The sequence below is a fragment of the Esox lucius genome, chromosome 18, assembly GCF_011004845.1.
Source record: "Esox lucius isolate fEsoLuc1 chromosome 18, fEsoLuc1.pri, whole genome shotgun sequence".
NCBI lineage: Eukaryota > Metazoa > Chordata > Actinopteri > Esociformes > Esocidae > Esox > Esox lucius.
In genome coordinates this window covers 12,376,973-12,398,229 of record NC_047586.1, presented here as the reverse complement: position 1 = coordinate 12,398,229, position 21,257 = coordinate 12,376,973, and the positions used below count along the sequence as shown (strand labels likewise).

Below are 21,257 nucleotides of genomic sequence, written 5' to 3'. Positions count from 1 at the left end.
GACAGGGAAAATAACTAATCATATTTATGCAACCCATTAATCACTACTGGAATATTTCCAGGAACACCTTTGTTTTTATTTGCTATCCATCTGAGCTCATCTGAGCATTCTCATCGTGCAAAATCATTTGAAAAACATATTTTCAACCTAATGTTCTTTGGTCAGTGGGTGACCAGGCAGTCCTCCTGCATAGGACTGGAGATAAAAGGGGTTTCCATGGAATTCTAGGAGTAGGCCTGGATTGCAGTGCATACCTCTCCCACAGAAACAATGTCATCTGTGTACTACTGAAACAAAGGGCGAGGCAGGCTCCAAGTCCTGTAACAAGCGATGTTGTGGATAAAGTAAGTTATGTTTGTTTTTCTTATTCGGAAATTGTCCGCATCCTATAGTGTTACCTATTGTTTATTACTATAATATCTGAAATTAAGGTTGACTGTTTGGAATGTGTTTGATGCCTTCTCAGAGAGTGTGTTTTTTAAACTGTGGGTGTACATTTGTACCTGAGGCCTCATGCTGCGATATTCTTCAGACCCAGAGCCGTGGACTGGATGGATTCCAAATCATTGTGCAACTAGATCTGGATAGCTGAAAGAACAACATTAAGAATAACTCAAAGACAACAATCCCCTAACAGCATGAAGGCGTCTCAATGTATATCATGAACAGAGATCTAAGAAAATAAATACACATTGTATATTTTGACTCAGATGCATTTTCTATTATAACCCTGATTCAAAAAAGTTGGCATGCTGTGTAAAATGTAAAGAAAAACAGAATGCAATGATGTGCAAATCATTTAAACCCTATATTCAGTAGAAAATATTACGAAGACAACACATCAAATGTTGAAACTGAGAAATGTTATTGTTTCTTGAAATATATATGCCCACTTTGAATTTGATGCCAGAAACACAATTCCAAAAAGCTGCGACAGGGGCAAAAAAAAGACTGGAAAAGTTGTGTAACGCAAAAAACCTGGTGGAACATCTCACAACTTATTAGGTTAATTGGCAACAGGTCAGTAACATGATTGGGTATAAATAGAGCATTCCAGAGAGGATGAGACTTTCAGAAGTAAAGATGGGGAGGGGTTCACCACTCTATGAAAGACTGCGCAATTGTTGAGCAGCTACAATCCTATATAAAAATGGGAAACATTTCACTTTTAAAACTACAGAAATTGGTCTCCTCAGTTCTCAAACGCTTATAGAGTGTTGTTAAAAGAGGTGATGCAACACAGTGGTAAACATGCCCATGCTCCAAAAAATGTTGAAACATGTTCAAATTCAAAATGGCATGCATTTTTCCAAAAACAAATTCCTCAGATTCAACATTTGATATGTTGTCTTTGCACTATTTTCAATAAAAATATAGGGGGAAATTATTTGCACGTCATTGCATTCTGTTTTTATTTGCATTTTATGCAGCATCACTGCTTTTTTTGGAAATGGGGTTCTATACTTTTGAGGACAATTTAGGGACAAAAATCTATTCCCATTCAGAATCCTACATTTTCCCTTACCCAAAATCTAAGTCTTAGCGTAAATGACACACCTAAACCTCTCCCATGTCGCTGATTATAACCCCAACTTTAACTCCAAGCCTAAAATAATTTTCCTTCAAATGTGGACAGGCACATGGTCTGGGTTACCATACTTAAAAGGACATGGCAATCAGAAGTGTAATACAGGTACATGTGTAAGAATACACATTGTTTCTATTTGTAATTGTGGAATTGTATGCAACTATTTTATATAGAAGTATTCATGTATTTTATAAGTATTCACAACTATTCGTGTGTTGTGTAAGTATGAATATTAGTGTGCGGTGTTGTTACTTACCACTTCTGAGTGGAACCTAGGAAGAGTAACTGCTGCTAAGGCAGAAGCTAATAAGAATATACATTAATACAAAACAGTGGTGATATAGTCAGTGCTGAGCAGGGACAGGTTTGCTTCCGAGCCAATATCCATTGTTGAAGCCCAAAGTGAATTCTGTGGAACGGTTATACGCAATTTTGTTCCTCTACGCACATTTATTGCTGAGACCATAAATGTAATTTCCGGTTCCATTAACGTAACAACCGGTTACAACTAATTTCGAACATTTGGCGCTAAAGATGGAGACCTGTTCTAATAAAGAGACCGATTATAGGGTGAAGTTAACGTCCAAAACAATTGTGGTCGAACATATTAAGAAATACAAAGAACTGCTGAAGACGTTATTGAATAGCCAGTCTCGGCTATCCGAGGAAGCCAAGCAACTGTTCCGGAAAGAGTTGCTGTTGGTGAGTCGAACAATTGTTTACATCTGAGACTGAGCTAACTACTGTAAGCCATATACTAGCTTTGCTTATGCACAATATAGCTAAGTAGAAAGCTTGTACGATATAAATCAAATAGCCTACATATAGTGATATACAATGTACCCAAGGTAAAGATAGTTCCTGCGATGCACGAAAAAAAGAACTAGAAAATAAAAATACAATTATTGTGAAGAACTTGTGCGGCATTCATATCAACTCCTGACCAGGAATATGACGAGTTCAAATCAGTTTTACATTTTAAATTTTAAGTAGGACAAACGTTCAAAATTGCTTTCCAAATCGGAGTTTATTCAAGCACTGGAGCGCAAGGTTTGAGATACCGGGCTGGTTAGTCACCCTTGGAGGATGGTTAGAGATTGCAACAATCTGCTGCTGTGTTTTTTTTTGTTTATATACATCTTTTTATATATTTTGTTTTACTTGTTTTGTACCTGTGGTCGTTTCGTCTGTTTTCTGTAATTTCTTAATCATTGTATGACTTGTTTTGTCTGTACTCTGTTTTTTTTTTTTTTTTTACCACTGAACCTAAGCTGTACAGTATATGTAAACATGTATACGCGGGGCCCAGTTGTAAAAGAAACCTTGGTCTCAGTCTGTGTGCCTTGTTTAATAAAGGTTTAATAATAATAGATGGTTGTCCTTCGAGTTCTAAATTGTTTTGATCGCGCCATCAGCCACAAGATAAGACCATGCGTTTGCTGGTATGTCATCCGCGTTTAACCGTTTCGTGCTTTCAAGTTTCGACGAAACATTTTCACACAGTTTTTAACACCATACACAGTAGTTTGCGGATCAAAAATATATCAGTAACCGAATGGATTCGGCCTCATCAAACGTTTTATCTCAGCTTTTAGATAATGGAAAAATTGCAGGATAATGGTAAAATTGGAGTACAATGAAAGTGACTTCCTGGATTAAGGGCACGTTTTATTAGACTTAACTCGCACCGTTATAGTCCGCACATTCTTTATGTGAAGTGTAACATCGTCAAACTTCAGTGCATAATGTACCTACAGCAAATCCAAGGTCTGATCTGCAGGCAAAAAGCACAGCTGTTCAAACGCTTATACTGGGTGCAAATGTGTTGTTTATCCTGATCCTGCTGCTGGAGATAATGTCTGAGTTTAACTTGGTCTCTTGATTTTTAGAACTTTGAGACTGCTGTTCAAGAAAATGTATTGATAAATGATGAGACCTGGGATGAAGCTCCTGAGGAAGAAGGTGAGCATATAATGTGTCTCCTATTTGACATATATGTTTTGTTTGAACAGAGGATATCTATGCAGACAATTGAGCACATTGCGTAGTGTCGCATTTGATCAGTGGTTTGGTCAGAACATTTTGTGAGTACAGATCACTTTGCAGCGGAAGGCGCTATAGGACAACAGTGTAAAGATTATTCAGTTAGGGAGGAGGAAATTAAAGGTGTCATTGGTGAGTTAAGTCAAGTGGAGGTTGAAATGTAAATGTGTTTCTTATTTTAATGCTTATTTTTTTAAACCCTATGTAGATTCATTGAATAGTTGTTTCCATGGTATTGCTCATATACAGAGATACGGTTAAGTCTGGTAATAATATTAGCTGTTTACCAAAGTATATTCAGGTCACAGTAAAATAATGAATATGGGCTCATAGTGCAGTCTCTTAGCTTTAATTTAAGGTGTTCACATCCAAATTGCAGGACTAGTTTAGGAATTGCAGCTCTTTAATTTGTAGCCCCCTCTGTTTCATGAGACCAAATGTAATTTATTCAAAAACTGTTTCTTGGACTGGTGTGGGCTATTCCTTTATTTATTCATCAATTTAGCAGGTACAATATCTGGAGTTGATTCCAGGTGTGGGATTCGCATTTGGAAGCTGTTGCTGTGAACTCACAAAATGTGGTCAAAGGAGCTCTCAATGCAGGTGAAACAGGCCATCCTTAGGCAGCGGGGGAAGAAATCCCCCAGAGAGAGAGCACTAACTTTAGGAGTGGCCATATCAACAGTTTGGTACATTCGGAGAAAAAAGAACGTACTGGTGATCTCTGCAACACAAAAAGGCCTGGACGTCCATGGAAGACCACAGTGGTGGATGATTGTAGGATCCTTTCCATTGTAAAGAAAAATCCCTTCACGACATCCAGCTAAATGAAGAACCTTCTCCAGGAGGTAGGCATATCATTACCCAAGTCTACCATAAAGAGAAGACTTCACAGGAGCAAATACTGATGGTTCACCACAAGGTGCAAACCATTCATAAGCCTCAGTAATAGAAAGGCCAGATTTGCCAAAAAACATTGGGGGAAAAAAGCCAGCCAAGTTCTAGAACAGCATTCGTTAGACAGATGTAACTAACATACGGCTCATGATCCGACGCATACCACATCATCTGTAAAACACGGTGGAGGCAGTGTGATGGCATGGGCATGCATGGCTTCCAATGGCTCTGGGTCACTAGTGTTGATGTGACAGAAGCAGTTGGATTAATTCTGAAGTGTATAGGGATATATTGTCTGCTCAGATTCAGCCAAATTCAGCGAAGTTGATTTGACAGTGCTTCACTTTACAGATTGACAATGACCCAAAACATACTGCAAATGCAACCCAGGAGTTTTATAAGATAAAATGGCATATTCTGCAATGGGCGAGTCAATCACCTCATCTCAACCCGATCAACCATGCATTTCACTTGCTGAAGACCACTTAAGGCAGAAAGACCCACAAACAAATAACTGAAGACAGCTGCAGTAAAGGCCTGGCACCACAAAGGAGGAAACACAGCGTTTGATGTCCATGTGTTCCATACTTCACGCAGTCATTGCCTGCAAAGGATTCTGGTCCTAAATATTCCAAACGAGAATTTTATTCATGATTGTGTTAATTTGTCCAATTACATTTGAGCCCCTGATAAAAGGGGACTGTGTGAAAATGGTTGCAATTCCTAAATGTCTTCATACAATATTTTTGTTCAACCCCTTGAATTTAAGCTGAAAGTCTGCACTTCAAATGCATCTTGGTGGTTTCATTTCAAATCCATTGTGGTGGCGTACAGAGAGAGTGTCCAAATATTCTGGTGCAATACAGTTAGGTCCGTAAATATCTTTGAAAGTGCTTTACAACTCTATAATGTCCCTTCTCAGAAGATGAAGCCAATGCCCTTCAAAATCTGCTGGATGACAACATTGTGGAAACTGCTCAGAAACGACGTAAATGTCCAAAAGAAATCATCCCTTATGTCGTCCGGTCACTGAAGTCTGAGCGCAAACTCCTGGTTGGTTTCATGTTTTACTGTTCTGTTTAACTGAGTTGCCATTTGGGGGGGGAAAGTGTTTGTTTTACACAGCTATGTCCATGGTTGTATCTCAGTCTTATGCTGCTGTTTGGTATATCAAGCATTTGAGGATGGAGCTTCCCCTTTATGTTGGTCAACTGAAAGTATGCTGTATTTTTAGGGATTATATAAAGAAGTAGTGAAACCAGAAGAACTGCAAATGGACCCAGTACAAGGTAAAAAGTCTGTCCTTACACATCTTACGAACTTAATGGTTACTGAATAGCGCGCTGACAGTGGAAGATGATGTAATTACGGCCCTTCTTTGCAATGTTTCATACTAGTGAACGTTTTGTCTTTTCAGAAACCATCATGTCAAGCGTATCAGATGCAGCACCATGTATGTTCAAGCATGCCAGCACAGTAGTGAAGGTACAGCCTTCTTATTTCTTCAGTTACTTCCCTGTTTTTGTTTCGTATGTGACAACTGTGGTGAGTGACTCCTGATGGATGTGGTTCTGCCGTCCAGTCTATCCAGGCAGTGCAGCAGAGGGCCGAGGGCCTGAAACAGGTGCTGAACAGCCGTCCCTCGGCCGAGTCCCTGGACGTGTTGGAGGACGTGTTCGCTAGCATGCCCAATAAGGCGAGCAAAATGACAAGCAGGGAAAGACCACCAATCAAGAGAGCCGTAGAGTACACAGAACTCAGAAACAACTATGCTCCTGGTCTGAAGAGGCCGGCCATTTTTTACAGCAATGACAAATCTGAGTGAAATGTAAATGCTTCCTGATTATGGAATGGGGTACCCTTATTTGTGCTTAGAAGAATGCAATTGACTGAAATGGAGTCAAAATCCCCATTAAACCTAGCAGTAGGACATGGTTGTGGCTCTTTGTGTTAATTCAGCGTTTTTTTGATTTGTTTAGGCTTTCACTGCCTTGGTGTTTTGATGTGTGTAAATCTCTTTTGATATGTATGCATGGAGGTATGGATGTAATATGGTATTTTTAAGTCTTGTTCTAGAGTTTTACATAAGTACCAAAAAACTGAAGTGGTGTATGCCTAAATGAAACAAACATTAAAGCAGATTTTTTTTTTATCCCCTATGGAAGAAATGAGTGGTGAAATAATGTTTGATATTTAATGCTTGATCATGGTTTGCTGCTAGGTTTTGTGGGGAATTGCAGCGAATTTGTATTTATTTTTCCTGTCTATACTGTAGTACTAATTTCTTGTTTGCAGCAGTCTGTGATACAATAGCGCCCTCACCTGATGGATAATGGGAAATAAATCCAATATTAGTGATCCTTATTGCGTGTGTGTGCGCGTGACACGTACCGACTTTATGTATTAACACATTTTTATTTTTTTGCATTTGTCACCGCTTGGAATGCCCTTATGCTAATAAAGGTAACTTAAACCACATGTTACAGATTCACCAATTCTTTTTCAATAATTCTTTACTGTACTGTGGAAAAGTAAATGTTTATGAATGACCTCTGTTTACTTTACTATTGTTCCTTATTGGCTGTTTTAAAGGAGCAAACGCGCTGCGTTTTGTAGGCAATTAACGGTTCCAGCGCATTTTTGTGAGAGAACCGTTTTCATCGGTTTGGATTGTTATGAAAGCCAAACGCAATCTGCACGGCAATAAACAAGCCGCCGCTGTGGTTACCTCAAAAAAGAATGGTCTGTCAGGTTTTAATCACACTGTGGTGTGCTTCACTGCAGGTGTGGATAACGGGGGAAAAAACGAAGTTTGGCTATATCTCATATTATAAAACCTACCCTGAGTTAACTTAATTAAATGTATTACTGGTGGCCGAACGCTCAAATGGTTTTGTTAAGTGATTTAAAATACATTTTGGTGTTTTGAAACAAAGCGGCAAGTACAGTTTGAACAAGTGAAACTTGTTCTCACATACGCCCTGTCTCACCTTTGTACATAACTTGGCTCTTGGTATCTGAAATAAAACTTTCAGAGGCGACCTTGTTTGACGTTTTATGTGGTCTGTGCTCTTGCTCCTGTGATGTCCGACTGTAATATCGTCTGTCTGCACAGCAAGAATCATAATAGTTTTTTGCTCCAAAGTTGCGAGGTAAGTTTCATAAACTTACATTTTACCGTTATATTTTGGCAATATGGATATTTCTATTACATTAAGTAAACAAAATATAATCTAGTAATACAACATACTGTGCAGATGTATTCAGACTCTGACTATTATTCAATTAGAAATTGTACTTTTCAAAATCAATGAAGTTGGTTTTATGCTGGTAAATATAAGAACAGCATCTTAAGTAATAATTCAGAGATAGAGAGTATTAGTCAGGGGTTGAAATTATTTTGAAGCCGCTGTAGGTGCAATATTGTGTTGAGTTGTCACAAGAAATTAAGAAAAATCTTGTGTGTGCGTTCTAACAATTTTGTATATCATGTCTCTGTTGTAGTGTTCTGGTGATGAAGCTCATGACAGGAGGCTACAAAGAAGGGAGAAGAACAGGTTGGCCGCGCAAAAGAGCCGTAAAAGACAGGTGGAAAGAGCAGATGAGCTGCATGAGGTGGGTCATCGCATGCCTAACCTGCATACCTGAGACCCTTTCCCATTACCCTCAGGGACAATACATTTCCACATCTTTTGTTATTCAACACATTCATGCTCTGGATTGATTTATAAGGTCACTGGGCCTTGTTTAACCTGAACAGGCATATGAATGTCATGAGCAGAAGAACAGGTGGCTGAAGAAGGAGGTGAAGTTTCTGATCGAGGAGCAGCGCCGTCTGACGGAGGTACTCAAGGCCCATGAGCCTCTCTGTCCCCAAGTGGGTCTATCTAAGATGGCGTTGTCCTCAGAGATGTATGGGTCCCCTGTCTGCTCAGATAGCCACTGTATCACACCACAGAGACCAACATGCAAACATAGTTAACAGGTTAGGCTATGAATTCTTCTGTCCTTATTCCCTGTCTCAATTATTTTTTACACTGCTTGAATCAAGTTATAATCAAACCACTGTAGGCTGACATAATGAGCCTTGCTTCAGATGTTCAAATTGCTTGCCGGGTTTAAATGTTTTGTACAATATTACCTGCTTATTCTAATCTATGTGGTTGCTGAACCTGTAATCATATGTGTTTTGGTTAACCAAACTGGTTTACTGGTATCTAGGTTTGGCTGTGTGGGAACTTCTCCTTTACAGAAACCATAAACCATGAAACTGTTATTGGTTTTCTTAGACCTTAATCTAAGCCTTTAAAGGTTTTTACTAATGAATTCATGAAAATAATCTTTAAGTCATAAAATGAAATAATCAAATCATGTAACCATTATATGTCAAATGTTAATTCTAGTTTATAACATTGTTTTAGACTGTAACCTAACCTCTCTCTCTTCCCTATGAAGTATGTTAACCATGCAGTAACATAATTAATATGGTTACCATTAATAACATCATCACTAACTATCTTCCCATAAGGTCTATTAATGTTTAAAGCATGCCATTATTATTCAATAAATCAATAATGTTGTGGACTAAACAAACACTTGAAACTGTAAAATCTGCATAAAGATATGGTGTACATTGGACCAAATGGTGTACATTGGACCAAATGGTGTATATTGTACCAAATAGTGTACGTTGGACCAAATGGTGTATATTGTACCAAATGGTGTATGTTGGACCAAATGGTGTATGTTGGACCAAATTGTGTATATTGGACCAAATGGTGTACATTGGACCAAATGTACTTTTTTACTGATCACTTTTCATACCTATCTGCATCAAGGTGCTCTTCTTACTCATGCTCTAGCATTTTATCATGGAACTTGTAACCGCAAGCTATTGCAAACTGAGGCATCACACAAACAGGCAATCTATTTAGGCTGCATGTCAGTTTTTTTCTGTTTATTTTTTTTACATTATTTTGTACTGTTCAGTAAAATACTCCATTTCACTATACTACTTGGAATTGGGGAGCATCTCAGGATATGGTCTGTTGAAAGGACGAGAGGATGAGGTTCAATGCCCTGTCCATTATTTTCTAGCAACCTCATAATATGCCAACCATTGCTGAAAAACCTACATGACAGCTATATAATATATGTTGTGGCCCCTACACTTCATAGAAGAGACAAAGCGCTGAAGCTGGTTCTGCCTTCATGAAGGTTGTGGACAATTTGCTCTTAATGTTTGCCCAAAATGAAATTCTATATATTCTATATCAAATATCATCAAATACACAAAAGTATATACCATTTAAGTTCTATGGGTGGCTTCTTCAAAAAACTGTACTTCCCACATTCAAGTGACAATGGTTTGTGCTTCTTCACAGGTACTTTCACTTCTAACTTCCTCTTCTCACTTTCAGAAGAGCAGAGAATACATGGACATCCACCACACAACACACAGGTTACTTCTTTCAGTTCAGTCAAGGAAAATGAATGCCCTTGTTTTGTTTTTTTGACATAAATATACAAATGCAGTTTTTAAAAAAAGATACTAAATGTGAAGAATTCGCCTCAGGCACATGGTCACAATCCAGACTTTAAACATTTAAATCCTGTAGTTTAAAATGAAGAGCAACACAAAAACAGGTCTCAGTCCTGTTACCCCTGAAGATGAAATAAGAGGTATAGAAAACATATGTGCAGCCAATCAATTTGCAGAAACATTGATTTGAATGATTTTACCCTGCATTTGATAATCTAAACCGTTTCCATACCAATTTATTTTAAATGTACGGTTTAGTCAATATCTAGTTTTTCCTTTTGTTTATATAATCTTATAAACTGGTGGTTTGAATCCTTAATGCTGATTGGCTTTGAGCAGTAGTAAATGAGACCGTACAAAATAAGTATGACAACATGAGTGTGACAAAAAATACTTTATTGCTCCAATTCGGGTTTGTCATATATTGCCATTAGACCAAGTCCTGTAGCTAAGCACTTTGTGGTATGTTGTGCATAAAAACAGAATTCGCCATTTTATATTGGCCATATATGCCCTCAAACCTAACCCCCCATATCATAAAATCAGTTTTCTAACATGATATGCAAGCATTTCAAGTGCTAAATGCTTCAGGTACATAAAGGATGAAAATGTGCTTTGGAAGTATTTCCATTAAAAATGAACATGTGTAAGACTATAATCTTGATTTTTACAATAAATGTCTATGTTTGCTTGGTGCTCCTTTTCAGAATTCAGATGAGAAAAAAGTAAGAGATCACTGCCCCTTTTTCTTTCCTTTCCAAAAAAGTTGAAAAGGAAGGTTTTGAGTGAGGAACAGAAGTGTTCAGTTTGCAGTTGTCTCTTAATCTTAACCCTTCTGTCCTTCACTCTAAACCTTCCTTTTCAACTTTTTTGGAAAGAAAAGAAAAAGGTGTAGTGGTGTCTTAATTAGCTGTATATTTAAATGATGTATGGATGATGCATTGTAGGCTATCTACAATATATTCAGAAATAATAAATAATAGCATGTATTATATGCTAGTAGCTACTTTAAGCATAATTGAGGAATAATGACATCTTTCAAAAAAAGATGCCCTACACTAAATGACAGACTTCACCTTTTATTCAGAAATCAATCAATCAATCAAATTTTATTTGTAAAGCGCCTTACAACAGCCAAAAGGTGCACAAGGCGCTTTCCATTAAAAGCTTCAGTAGACAACAGAATATAAAAAATATTAAAACATATAAAAATATAAGATAAATGAAGAAAAATGTATATGTACATATATATACACATACACCTGCATACGCATATACACACACATACACATACATACACATAAAATATATAAAATGAGCAGTCGAGTCAGAGATTATGTGTTAAAAGCCTGTCTGAACAGATGTGTTTTCAACTGCGCTTTAAAAACACTGAACACGGTAATGTTACGCAGGGAAGGTGGTAAAGCGTTCCACAGAGTTGGGCCCTGAACTGCAAATGATCGGCCTCCAAACTTTATGTATTTGAATTTGGGAACAACCAGAGAGGTGTGTTCAGAGGAGCGGAGAGCTCTAGCAGGTTGGTAGACCGTTACTAATTCGGCGAGGTAGGCCGGGGCCAGACCATTGATGGCCTTGAATACAAACAGCAGGACCTTGTACTCCACCCTAAACCGCACCGGAAGCCAATGGAGCGAGCAGAGGACTGGGGTGATGTGTGAGCGTTTGGAGATGTTTGAGAGGAGACGTGCAGCTGCATTTTGTACCATTTGAAGTCGATTTAGGAATGATTTATTAAGTCCAGTGTAGAGGGCATTACAGTAGTCAATTCTCGAGCTGATGAAGGCATGAATGGCTTTTTCAAGGTCAGCTTGGGACAAGAATGTTTTGACCTTACTAAGAAGCCTTAGCTGGTAAAAGCTCGCCTTAACAACCGCACTAATCTGTTTATCAAATTGCATACCTTTGTCAAAAATAACACCCAAGTTACGCACAGTGGGTGCAAACTGGGGTGTGAGAGGGCCAAAACTTGGAGAACTGTTTGCATCAAGTTTGGACTTTTCATGGGGATGGCACCATGTGGAAAATATGTAAATAGACCAACATCAAAACGTTACAAATCTCGATCAACAACACCTAGTTTTCAATTTTCCCCTCCCAATTTATAACACTCATACAGTTTTAGCAAAAATCACACTTTTTTTCAATTTTACCATTATTGTTATCCAGAGATTATTTGATGAAATATATGAAAAAAGGACTGCAGTGGGTCTTTAGAACGATTATCATTGTGTGTGTGTGTGTGTGCTAAATGTCAATGCCGGTAAGATATGGTATTAAAGAATACAAAAAAAAAAGAAACACTTTACTGCTCTCCAGTGGTTAAACATACTTTTACACTGAGGAATTTCCTGTCCATTGTTATTCCTGTGAACATATAGGTACTTGCCCCAAAGTTTACAGGAAGGCCTACATGAGGCATGTGAAGCATGTGCTTTTAGAGGAACTGATGTCTCTATATAATACTGCATACTTTGTACATAACGACTCTGTGCCAGTCAACTTAAGACGTTTTGGTCCAGGAAGAATATATTTTTGTCAAGGGAGGTTGTCTAATCACAAGACTTGTGTTACCACCACTCTACCCAAATATCACTGCGCAAATTTGTAGTGAATTTCAAATTCTGTGAAGCACTCACACTTCTCTAACCTCTCATTAACCTTCCTTCCTGGCATTAGGACATATCTCACAGCGAAGATCAACGCTCACTTAATGTGTCGATGTATATGGCACTTGAAAAGAAGGAATCGCCAGGTTTTGCACAACAGACGCATATCCAGTGTTGTGTGTGCTGAAGCTGAAAATCTATTCGGAACCCAGCATGTCTTCATCAGATGAATTGTGGATGGTGGACTTCACTGTTCGGCTGCAGTGTGAGACAACTATTTCACAATGAACTTAAATGCGTTGTTGGGGGCAGGCTGTTCTCATGTCTTTATTGCCACAATGTTCAACATGAACATCATGACACTGGATGTCACAGTAGCTTGCCTATTGGTACATTTCCTGTCTTAGCACAGCGTGGTTGCTTTGCTTAGTGCTTAAGGACACGGTGTCAGCCCCACCACCATGACTCGTATCTGACCCCAACAGAGAGAGGGCAGATTGGCAACCAAAGCTCAGAGAAGGAAGGACATCTGGATGGGGAATTAGAATAAAGTGTAGATGTATTGCATTCATCATTTGGTACGTTTGTTTGCAATATTGTTCTTTCACCTTGTTGCGCTGTATATTCACCAGGCATTGAAAATGTCTTTGGGGAGAGTCATATGTGATGTCATAACCTTAGAGAAACAAAGGTCAAAATGTAGGGTATTGAAACATTTCATAAGTTACAATATGAGCGTTGAATCATTTCTGTTCTTTACATCGTTGACTAGCAGCTGTCAGAGAAGCATTTCAAGTATTACTTAATTTTGGTGTTTTGCAATGTTTTTATTTTCTGTGGCATGAGAAAGGGTGCTGCCAGGCTAAAAGATTACTTGATGAGATACAATGTAATAACGTTCCTCAGCCTTTGAGAAAGAGATTGAAAACATCTTGTGTGGTGCTACTCATCTGAAAGCATTACAACACAGACCATTTCAGTTGACTTTGACCCGAACTGAACTGTGAGTGCAATGATTCAGTGCCTTTAATAATGTTAATAATTTAGGTGTTTTATTGTCTGTGTGTGAGACGCACTTCCCCTGTTCTGGATTGTGTCAGAGATGTCAATAATCTACGTCCATATTTCCCAGTGAAGTTCTAGGGAATCAATTAGATTCTCTTGTAATGTTATTAACCCTGTAGGGCAGTGTTATTAACATTGGTAAAAAGATGTTGATTCAGTTTGCATTGCCTCCTGTTAGTCTTGAGTAACTCAGGTATGTAGTTATATAAAACCACCACAAGGAAACGGGATGTTACTTTTTCTGGAATGTTGACAGGGGTACTTGTGTTCCGAGAGGAGGGCATTTCAGAGCCTTGTCAGATAACATCCATTGATTCGCTCTGAGCTGACCTGGCACATTAGGAAAACAATCTTCTGGTGTCTTCCCGACCTGCCATCAGTATTACCAGTCTTGCAAGGAGGTAGACATGCCCTGGCTTGTTCTTAGATGAACGCAAACTTCACCATTGTGTTGAGATGTATTATTAATATTTGTTTTACATCACAGCTATGTGGTGTCAGTATACAGTGGAAATATCATTGGATACCTTGCAAAAACAACAAAATTAATCCTAACCCAGAAACTCTGAAAGAAAAACAATTCAAGTATACAGTATCTACTGTATGTATCTATACTATCAAAGTATCAAAAATCAACAGACATAGAATTTGTTTTTTAGTTTTTTATTTCAACTTGTGTTTTTACCTGACTTGATAGATTGTTTCATTTCTATAATACTTTATGGTGAATAATGTTTAAGCAAGACAAACAATTGATGGTAGAATAGAAAAACAAGACAAGTATTTCGGTTGTAACCCAATGACTAGCATGCCTGTTTGAACACGAAACACTGAACTACACAATAACAACTCAAACACATTGACGCCTGCGTCTCTCACGGCTTTCCTCTCAACCTTTTACTCACAAACACACCCAAAGAAACCACAATCCTTAACTTAAACCAAACATACTATTTAGAGACATTACAGACAAAAGCTCGCATTGACCATGAAAATGTGTTGTCCATGCTATGAGGCAGACTTTTGAAAATGTTCAGTGGAGTTTTATCTAGGTTTCTGCCTTGTGCAATGTCCTGTGACGATTTCACACCACAACCAATGGACTGTGGGCAGAGGGAGGGGGTTGGTTTGGCAGTGGGCTTAACAAGTGGACTTGGCAATTGTAGTAGCGGAACATTGAGGCTATTCATGTAATCATCATAAAAATCTTCAAAGTGAAAACAGCTCTTGGATATCTAGCTACTGATACCTAGTGGTCCTATTTCATAACCCTATTTTCAAGAATACATACAAATGTATTTTTGAAGACAAAATGTCGGTTTACATAATGGTATATATTAATTACACACATTACCAAGTTAAAAGATGTAATGGGAAACACATGAGCATAGCTTTAAATACTATAGATCACAACAAAATCGTGGCCCGTTCCGAAAAACACCAGCTTCCCGCAATGTAATGACTGACTTTCAATGAGGGAGGCCCAGGGCTAACAGCGCCATTGTTTACCAGCAGATAAGTGAGTCCACACAATGTACACTCCCTTCACCTTCCTATAACATGAAGGTTCCTGTGATATGAACCATACCTGTATAATCCTGAGTTAGTACTAGCAGCTTCAGAAGTTTTTGTTAGGCATGTAAAGGGGAAAGAAAGTTATACTATAGTTCCCGATAATACCGGATATACTCAATAAATACAACAACAAACACTTCAAACAACGCAAGCGAGCCTGTCGATCTGGTTATAACCCGCGACAGTAATAACATGTCTGCTATTGTTGCACAAAGTTAGCATCGCTTAATAAATATGTACAAACGGTACAAGTATCTCAACAAGTATCTCAATTGACCGGTGAAACGATGTGCCTTTACCACGGCGACATCATGCTTTGGTTCAAAGTCCGATAAGAAAACTGAAAACACTGAAGGAGATGAACACATTGAATGCATTTCTACGTTTAAGTGCTTTGACGTTCACCTGGCCCACAGGGCCACCCCAAGCCCACCCTAGGTGGCGCACAGGATGTCTGTCCATGTCATCCCCAACCCAACAGCAGTCACCGAAGCTTTTCCGCTTTGGCCCGACAGAGCCTTCTCTTGGTGCAGGGGAACAGTGGATAGGGTATGGTGATAGTCTGTCTGAGCGAGTGATAGCCCACTACCCTCAGAGTGGCTGGATTCAAAGATGGCCACAGGTGGTGGGCACCGAGGTGTGAAGGTGGTCCAGTTGTCCCATCTGCAGGGTGCCCTTCTTGATCTGCTGGATGAACAGGTTCCTCTCGTCCTCGGGGGTCTGTCCGTTCTGGGCCCGTACAATGCAGGTTGGCCGGTGGAGGTTCAGCATGTATACCAGCTGCTGCTTCTGGTTCTTCAGCTCCTCAATCTGGGCCTTCAGCTCAGCATTCACTGACTCTAGCTTCTCAGACTCCTGTGGGAGAAAGGAATGGTAGTTTGATTAGATGCCTTATGTTTACTGTATTTGAGTTTTATGCTAATCATAAAAATCATTAGAGATACAATGTAATTCGTCCTCAAGGCACAATCATCAGACTGCTTAACTGTATTATTTTTAATAAAAACATCAGCTTGTGTGTCTTAATAAACCATAAATGACCAGTTGAAACAGACTATGTGGCAGCCTTTGGGAAAAATGTATGTTTCAGTTGTAATAATCCTGTAATACTCTGTAAAATATACATTGAACAAACCTTTTGTAGACAGTCTGTTTTCTCCTTCTTCTTATTCCTACATTTAGCGGCAGCTACTTTGTTTCTTTCTCGTCTTCTTTTCCTCCTTTCACTTTCCTCTGGGGTTGTCTTAAAACAAACATCAGCAAAGTTAACCATCTCGAAAAAAAAAAGACTTGTCAAATGATAAAAGGGCTGATCATGTATTAACGTCTTGTGATGTGAAGTATTGTTGGTAAACCTGGAATTACACTGATCTCATATGAATAGTTCATTATTTTACCAAAATATCACCCAAATAAGTGAAACCCTATAAAATAGGTTTATCAAAAAAAAGTCGTGGCTTTATATTGTATGCTATTATAGCAACAAGCAGATACCGCCTTAGGCGACTAATATTGACATCCCTACCTCTCTCTTGACACTTGGGGCTTCAGACGTTCTGTCTGAACTTGAGCTCGCACAGTCGCTCATGATATCGGTGCTCAGTCCGTTGGACAGCCGCTTGTTCTGGATAGCGTAGCGCAACTCCTCCTTAACCAAGGGAGTGAAGTTGGTGAAGTCCTCGAGCGTGAGTGTTCCAGGCGGGGACAGGCAGGGTACAAAGGCGGATGCGCTGATCTCGGACAGGCTAAATCCCGAATGCTGAAGCATCATTATGACGAAAACTGAAAGAAAAAGTAAAGCGATATCACAAAACTGACTAAAATCGAAACAAAAGCAAGATAACAAACCATTAGGGTGAATTATATGCCACTACCATTCTATAATTTTTTTTCCAAATTACGAAAGACTGACAGCGCGTTAAACCACTTAGCCTAATACAAAACATTATAAAGACGTCTAACAAATTATAACATTGTTTCTTTTTTAACTGCGTGTCACTTTTAGGGCTATTGCAATAGGCTACAAGTTCCACTCGGCTTCCCAATTCAAAAATATGTTTCACAACAACAAATAAGGCAAAGGGAAATAAACTCTAGTTTAATTCAGTAAATAATTATAGGATTATAAATTTTAAGTTGAATCCTGTTTTCTTTATATGTCGGTCCAGCTTCCACTATACACATCCGCCACATTTCGCCTGTTGTCGGCACCAGAGTCGGCTTTCTCGAAATAGCTTCTCCTGTCCCACACAAGAATAAACTTCTTAACAAAACAATAAACCTACCTGATTATATGTTTTTAGTCAGTAAATTGTGTTGGACGTTGAAAGGCCTACAGTCCGCTCCAGGTTGTGAGGCTCTTCTGTTCTGTTAAGAAAGTTACAGTGGTCGACAGAGCGTTGCATCACCCCTTTTTATTGTGGACTAGCTCTCGCTCGGCATTTACTAGTAGATGGGCAGGTCGTGGTGACGTCATCCTATTTATAGCACTGTGGCGGCATTATTTGCGGTGATGCAATCTAGCAACCCTGTTCAGCACACCATAACAGGACAGGTTCAGCCCCTTTTACTCGCAAGGCATTTTAGTCGGGAGTATTTCACAGCAACGAGCAAATATTTATAAATTATAGTTTCATGACCTGAGGTGTTTTTTCTAATTATCTAACGTAAAATAAACAAAATAATGCTTGTGCTAAGGGCTTGTGCTAACTTAAAGGTATAAGTGAGGGCCTGTTTAATCCTAATCAGGGTCATCATTGAATGTTCACTTTTACCCAAGTTGCTTGTATCATTTTAATATCTTATTTACCATATGCTATGGGTGGCTGGGTCAAGTACACAGGTCAAGTTTTTATCTATAATTCTGCATCTGCCATTATATAAAGTTATCTACTGTTTTATTGAGTTGTAAAGTCTCAAGGAATGTTAATTTAGTACCAGTCAAAAGTTTGGACACTCTCACCCATTCACTTTAGTTTGGACCCACTTACCCACTCAAGTAAATGGGTGTGTAAATTTTTTTGACTGGTATTGTACAAAAATGTACTTAAAAGGGATGTATGTGAAGGACTTTGATAACTGTGGTAAACCATGCCATTGACCCTGAACTTAGAAAAGGTTCACTTCCTTCATTTCTCAGTTGGAAAATATTTCACATCTACTTTTTTATGTCAGATTGGTTAAACGTTTTACGTAATGTATAATATTTTACCTAATAAGTCATACTTGCATTTCAAGATATTTCAATAATTTTGCAAGGGAACAGCTTTGTTCCAATTTAATTTCCATTTGTATTGTCATCAGCATGAAATTATGTTTTGAATTTATTGGTCATTATTCACAGCTAGTGGTGGGTCAGTTATTGTTTCACTACAGTTTTCCATTTGTTCAAGCTGTACTAACCTTTGGGAGGAGGCATGTGACTACAGTAAGCTTCATTCCTCTAGTTAATGTGAAGTGCAGCTATTTGGTGATAGCCAGGTCAGCTCATCCCATCCTCGCCCTTGTCCCAGATATTACCAATGTGTTTTGGAAATGTATTGCCTCTTCTCCTGAGTTACATAGGTTTCATTTCCACCGGAATCACACATAGTTACCAGAGAGCCATGTCATAGATTTGTAATCACCACGTTGAATGCAATCTCTGTAGATATTGGACTGTCATAACAGTGCTGTAACTCCAATGAGCATTCCAGGATTGAGTTTAAACTTTAACTAGACGGCTTATCCTAACTTTGAGATATACTTCTGGTACATTCTTTTAATGTGAAGTTATGGTGTGCTCAAGAGCACTAAATGTGCTCTTGAAAAGGAAAGACATCATAAATGTCTGGCACACAGGAAGAACACAGTGCCTTATTGAACTTATTTACCCTCATTTGGGTTAAAAAGAACAAGAAAAGGCAGCATAATATGTTTTGCCAACTCCAAAAGAGAACCTTTATTAATTTAACTTCAATGCAAGACAACCTGGATTCTCAATCTATATGTCATAATAGTATTTACTTCTCAACATAAGCAGACTGACAGGTGTTCAAATGTCTAGGGTCATGTCACCCCCCCACAAAGACTTAGGGGCTGTGATACTCTCTCATATACTGACCACACTTGCTATTTATACTGTATGAGAATATCTGACTTGCTATATCCTTTAAAGACTTACTATATTTTGTATGACATTAAAAATGTTAATTCTGTTGTTTGTTTTCTTATTTGTTGATTTGGTATATTAATACACATTTTATTTTTTTAAATTATCTCGACAGTTTCTGAAGCGTGTAGGATGTTTTGTCAGTTTGTTGCACTTTCACTTTAGCTTCTGGTGCTATGTGACTGTCACATTGAGGAATGTGTTATAAGAACGCAGGGCTGGTATGTCACATAGTTTCATTACGTGTGAAACACCCAGTCATCTCTTTGGATTGTTTTTGATTCCCAACAAATATAATCATATGATGGAAAGAGGTTAACAATTAACTCATGTCGTAAATTTATGGATGTTCAAACATCTTGTTTCCTGGTTTATTTCAATTCAAATGTTATGTTTGTTATGAATGTTGGATTTCCTATCGTATACAGTGTCTCGCAAAGTTTTTCAGACCCTCTGACAGTTTTTACATGAATTGCTTTTAAGGTTGCAAAACTTTGGAGTTGGAATCTATATATTCAACTCACCATTCAAAGCAATAACAACAATAACGTTTAATAAATAATTTGAGCCAATACACAATAGAAACACCTTTGGCAGTGATGAAACATTATTTTTGTAGGTATGTCTCTTAAGAGCTTTGCATAACTGGTTTGTGACATATTTGCCCTCTTCTCTTTTTAACATTCTTCAAGTGCTGTCATGGTGCCATTGATGTCTAAGCAGATTTATGTCTAAATGTTAACCTAGCCACTTGGGAACAATCACTGCTTTCTCAGAACACAATTCCAGAGTAGCTTTGACCATGTGTTGTTGGTTTTTGTCCTGTGAAAGGTGAAATCTGTGGCATTGTTTGTATAAAACAGATGGAGGATGGTAATTCTCTAGGATTTTCACCTGTGATTAGCTTTTATTTCTTTTTATCCAAAGAATTCACCAGCCTTTGTCAATATCAAGCCCATACAATGATGTAGCTATCATGTTTGAAAGGAGTGATTTCCTCAGTGATTTGTTGGATTGTTTCAAAACAGGCAGCATTTATACCAAAAAACATCTTTGCAATGTTTGTTATTTTGTTGTTAGTACTACATTTGATTTTAGATTAGATTCCTTTATTGTCATTGAACAAGTATAAGTACAGTACAACGAAATGCAGTTAGCATCTAACCAGAACTGCAAATAGAAGAGGGCAGAAAATGTACACGTATTAAATATATGTATATAAGAAGTGGAATATATAGATGTGCAATGAAGGCAAATGTAGTACAAATAGCAATACTATATGTGCAATTAAGGCAAATAGAGGAGGGCAGAAAAATCACAAGTATTAAGTATAGTGTATGTTACAAGTGGGATGATAGGTGTGCGGGTACACATGGCAGTACTTAATGGCATTCTAAATGTGCAATCAAGGCAAGGAAGGTAGCATGTGCAACCGGGATGCAGAAATAGCAGCAATGAGGTCCCAGAGGTAGACATATATATGTAACAACTGAAAAATGCAAGACCTCAGTACTTTGTTGCATGTTTTGGAGTATTTGTATGTTGTATATTTCTATTGTTCACTTGACTTATTTAGGTCATTATTGTGGATTCACTACAATGTTATTTATCCATTCTTAAATTTCTCCCATCACAGCCATTTAAGTCTTCAGTTTTAAAATCACCCATGTCCCCTCACACTGACATTCTGGAGCAGTTAACTTCCGGCTCTGCAGCTCAGTTCAGACAGATTACTATCTTTGATGTGCCTGAGTGGTTTAAGACATTATC

General features: G+C 38.3%; 3 protein-coding genes across 4 annotated transcripts; 2 read left to right on the top strand and 1 right to left on the bottom strand.

Annotated features, from left to right (window-relative positions):
- The first annotated feature begins 2,044 nt into the window (after positions 1 to 2,044).
- Positions 2,045 to 7,006, top strand: nsl1 (NSL1 component of MIS12 kinetochore complex). Of its 2 annotated transcripts, none has more exons than XM_020056117.3 (6): positions 2,045 to 2,290; positions 3,478 to 3,550; positions 5,454 to 5,581; positions 5,763 to 5,817; positions 5,946 to 6,013; positions 6,111 to 7,006. In XM_020056117.3, exons 1-6 carry the CDS (start codon positions 2,123 to 2,125, stop codon positions 6,351 to 6,353), a joined length of 735 nt encoding a protein of 244 aa, XP_019911676.1. In that variant the 5' UTR covers positions 2,045 to 2,122; the 3' UTR covers positions 6,354 to 7,006. The 2 variants fall into 2 exon arrangements, with proteins under 2 accessions (XP_019911676.1, XP_010880902.1); XM_010882600.5 differs by having other exon boundaries at positions 2,048 to 2,290; positions 5,451 to 5,581.
- Positions 7,007 to 7,305: 299 nt separating this feature from the next.
- On the top strand, positions 7,306 to 9,114 carry batf3 (basic leucine zipper transcription factor, ATF-like 3). The gene is given in 3 exon segments (NM_001303986.1): positions 7,306 to 7,680; positions 8,033 to 8,143; positions 8,289 to 9,114. Coding segments are annotated over 3 exon segments (402 nt in total). The 5' UTR covers positions 7,306 to 7,611; the 3' UTR covers positions 8,511 to 9,114.
- Positions 9,115 to 14,415: 5,301 nt separating this feature from the next.
- atf3 (activating transcription factor 3) lies at positions 14,416 to 17,773 on the bottom strand. The gene is made up of 4 exons (XM_010882597.5): positions 17,623 to 17,773; positions 16,863 to 17,119; positions 16,473 to 16,580; positions 14,416 to 16,192 (listed from the first exon to the last, which is right to left on the bottom strand). The coding sequence occupies exons 2-4, from the start codon at positions 17,106 to 17,108 to the stop codon at positions 15,944 to 15,946; spliced, it is 603 nt and encodes a 200-aa protein (XP_010880899.1). The 5' UTR covers positions 17,109 to 17,119; positions 17,623 to 17,773; the 3' UTR covers positions 14,416 to 15,943.
- Between the last annotated feature and the right edge of the window lie 3,484 nt (positions 17,774 to 21,257).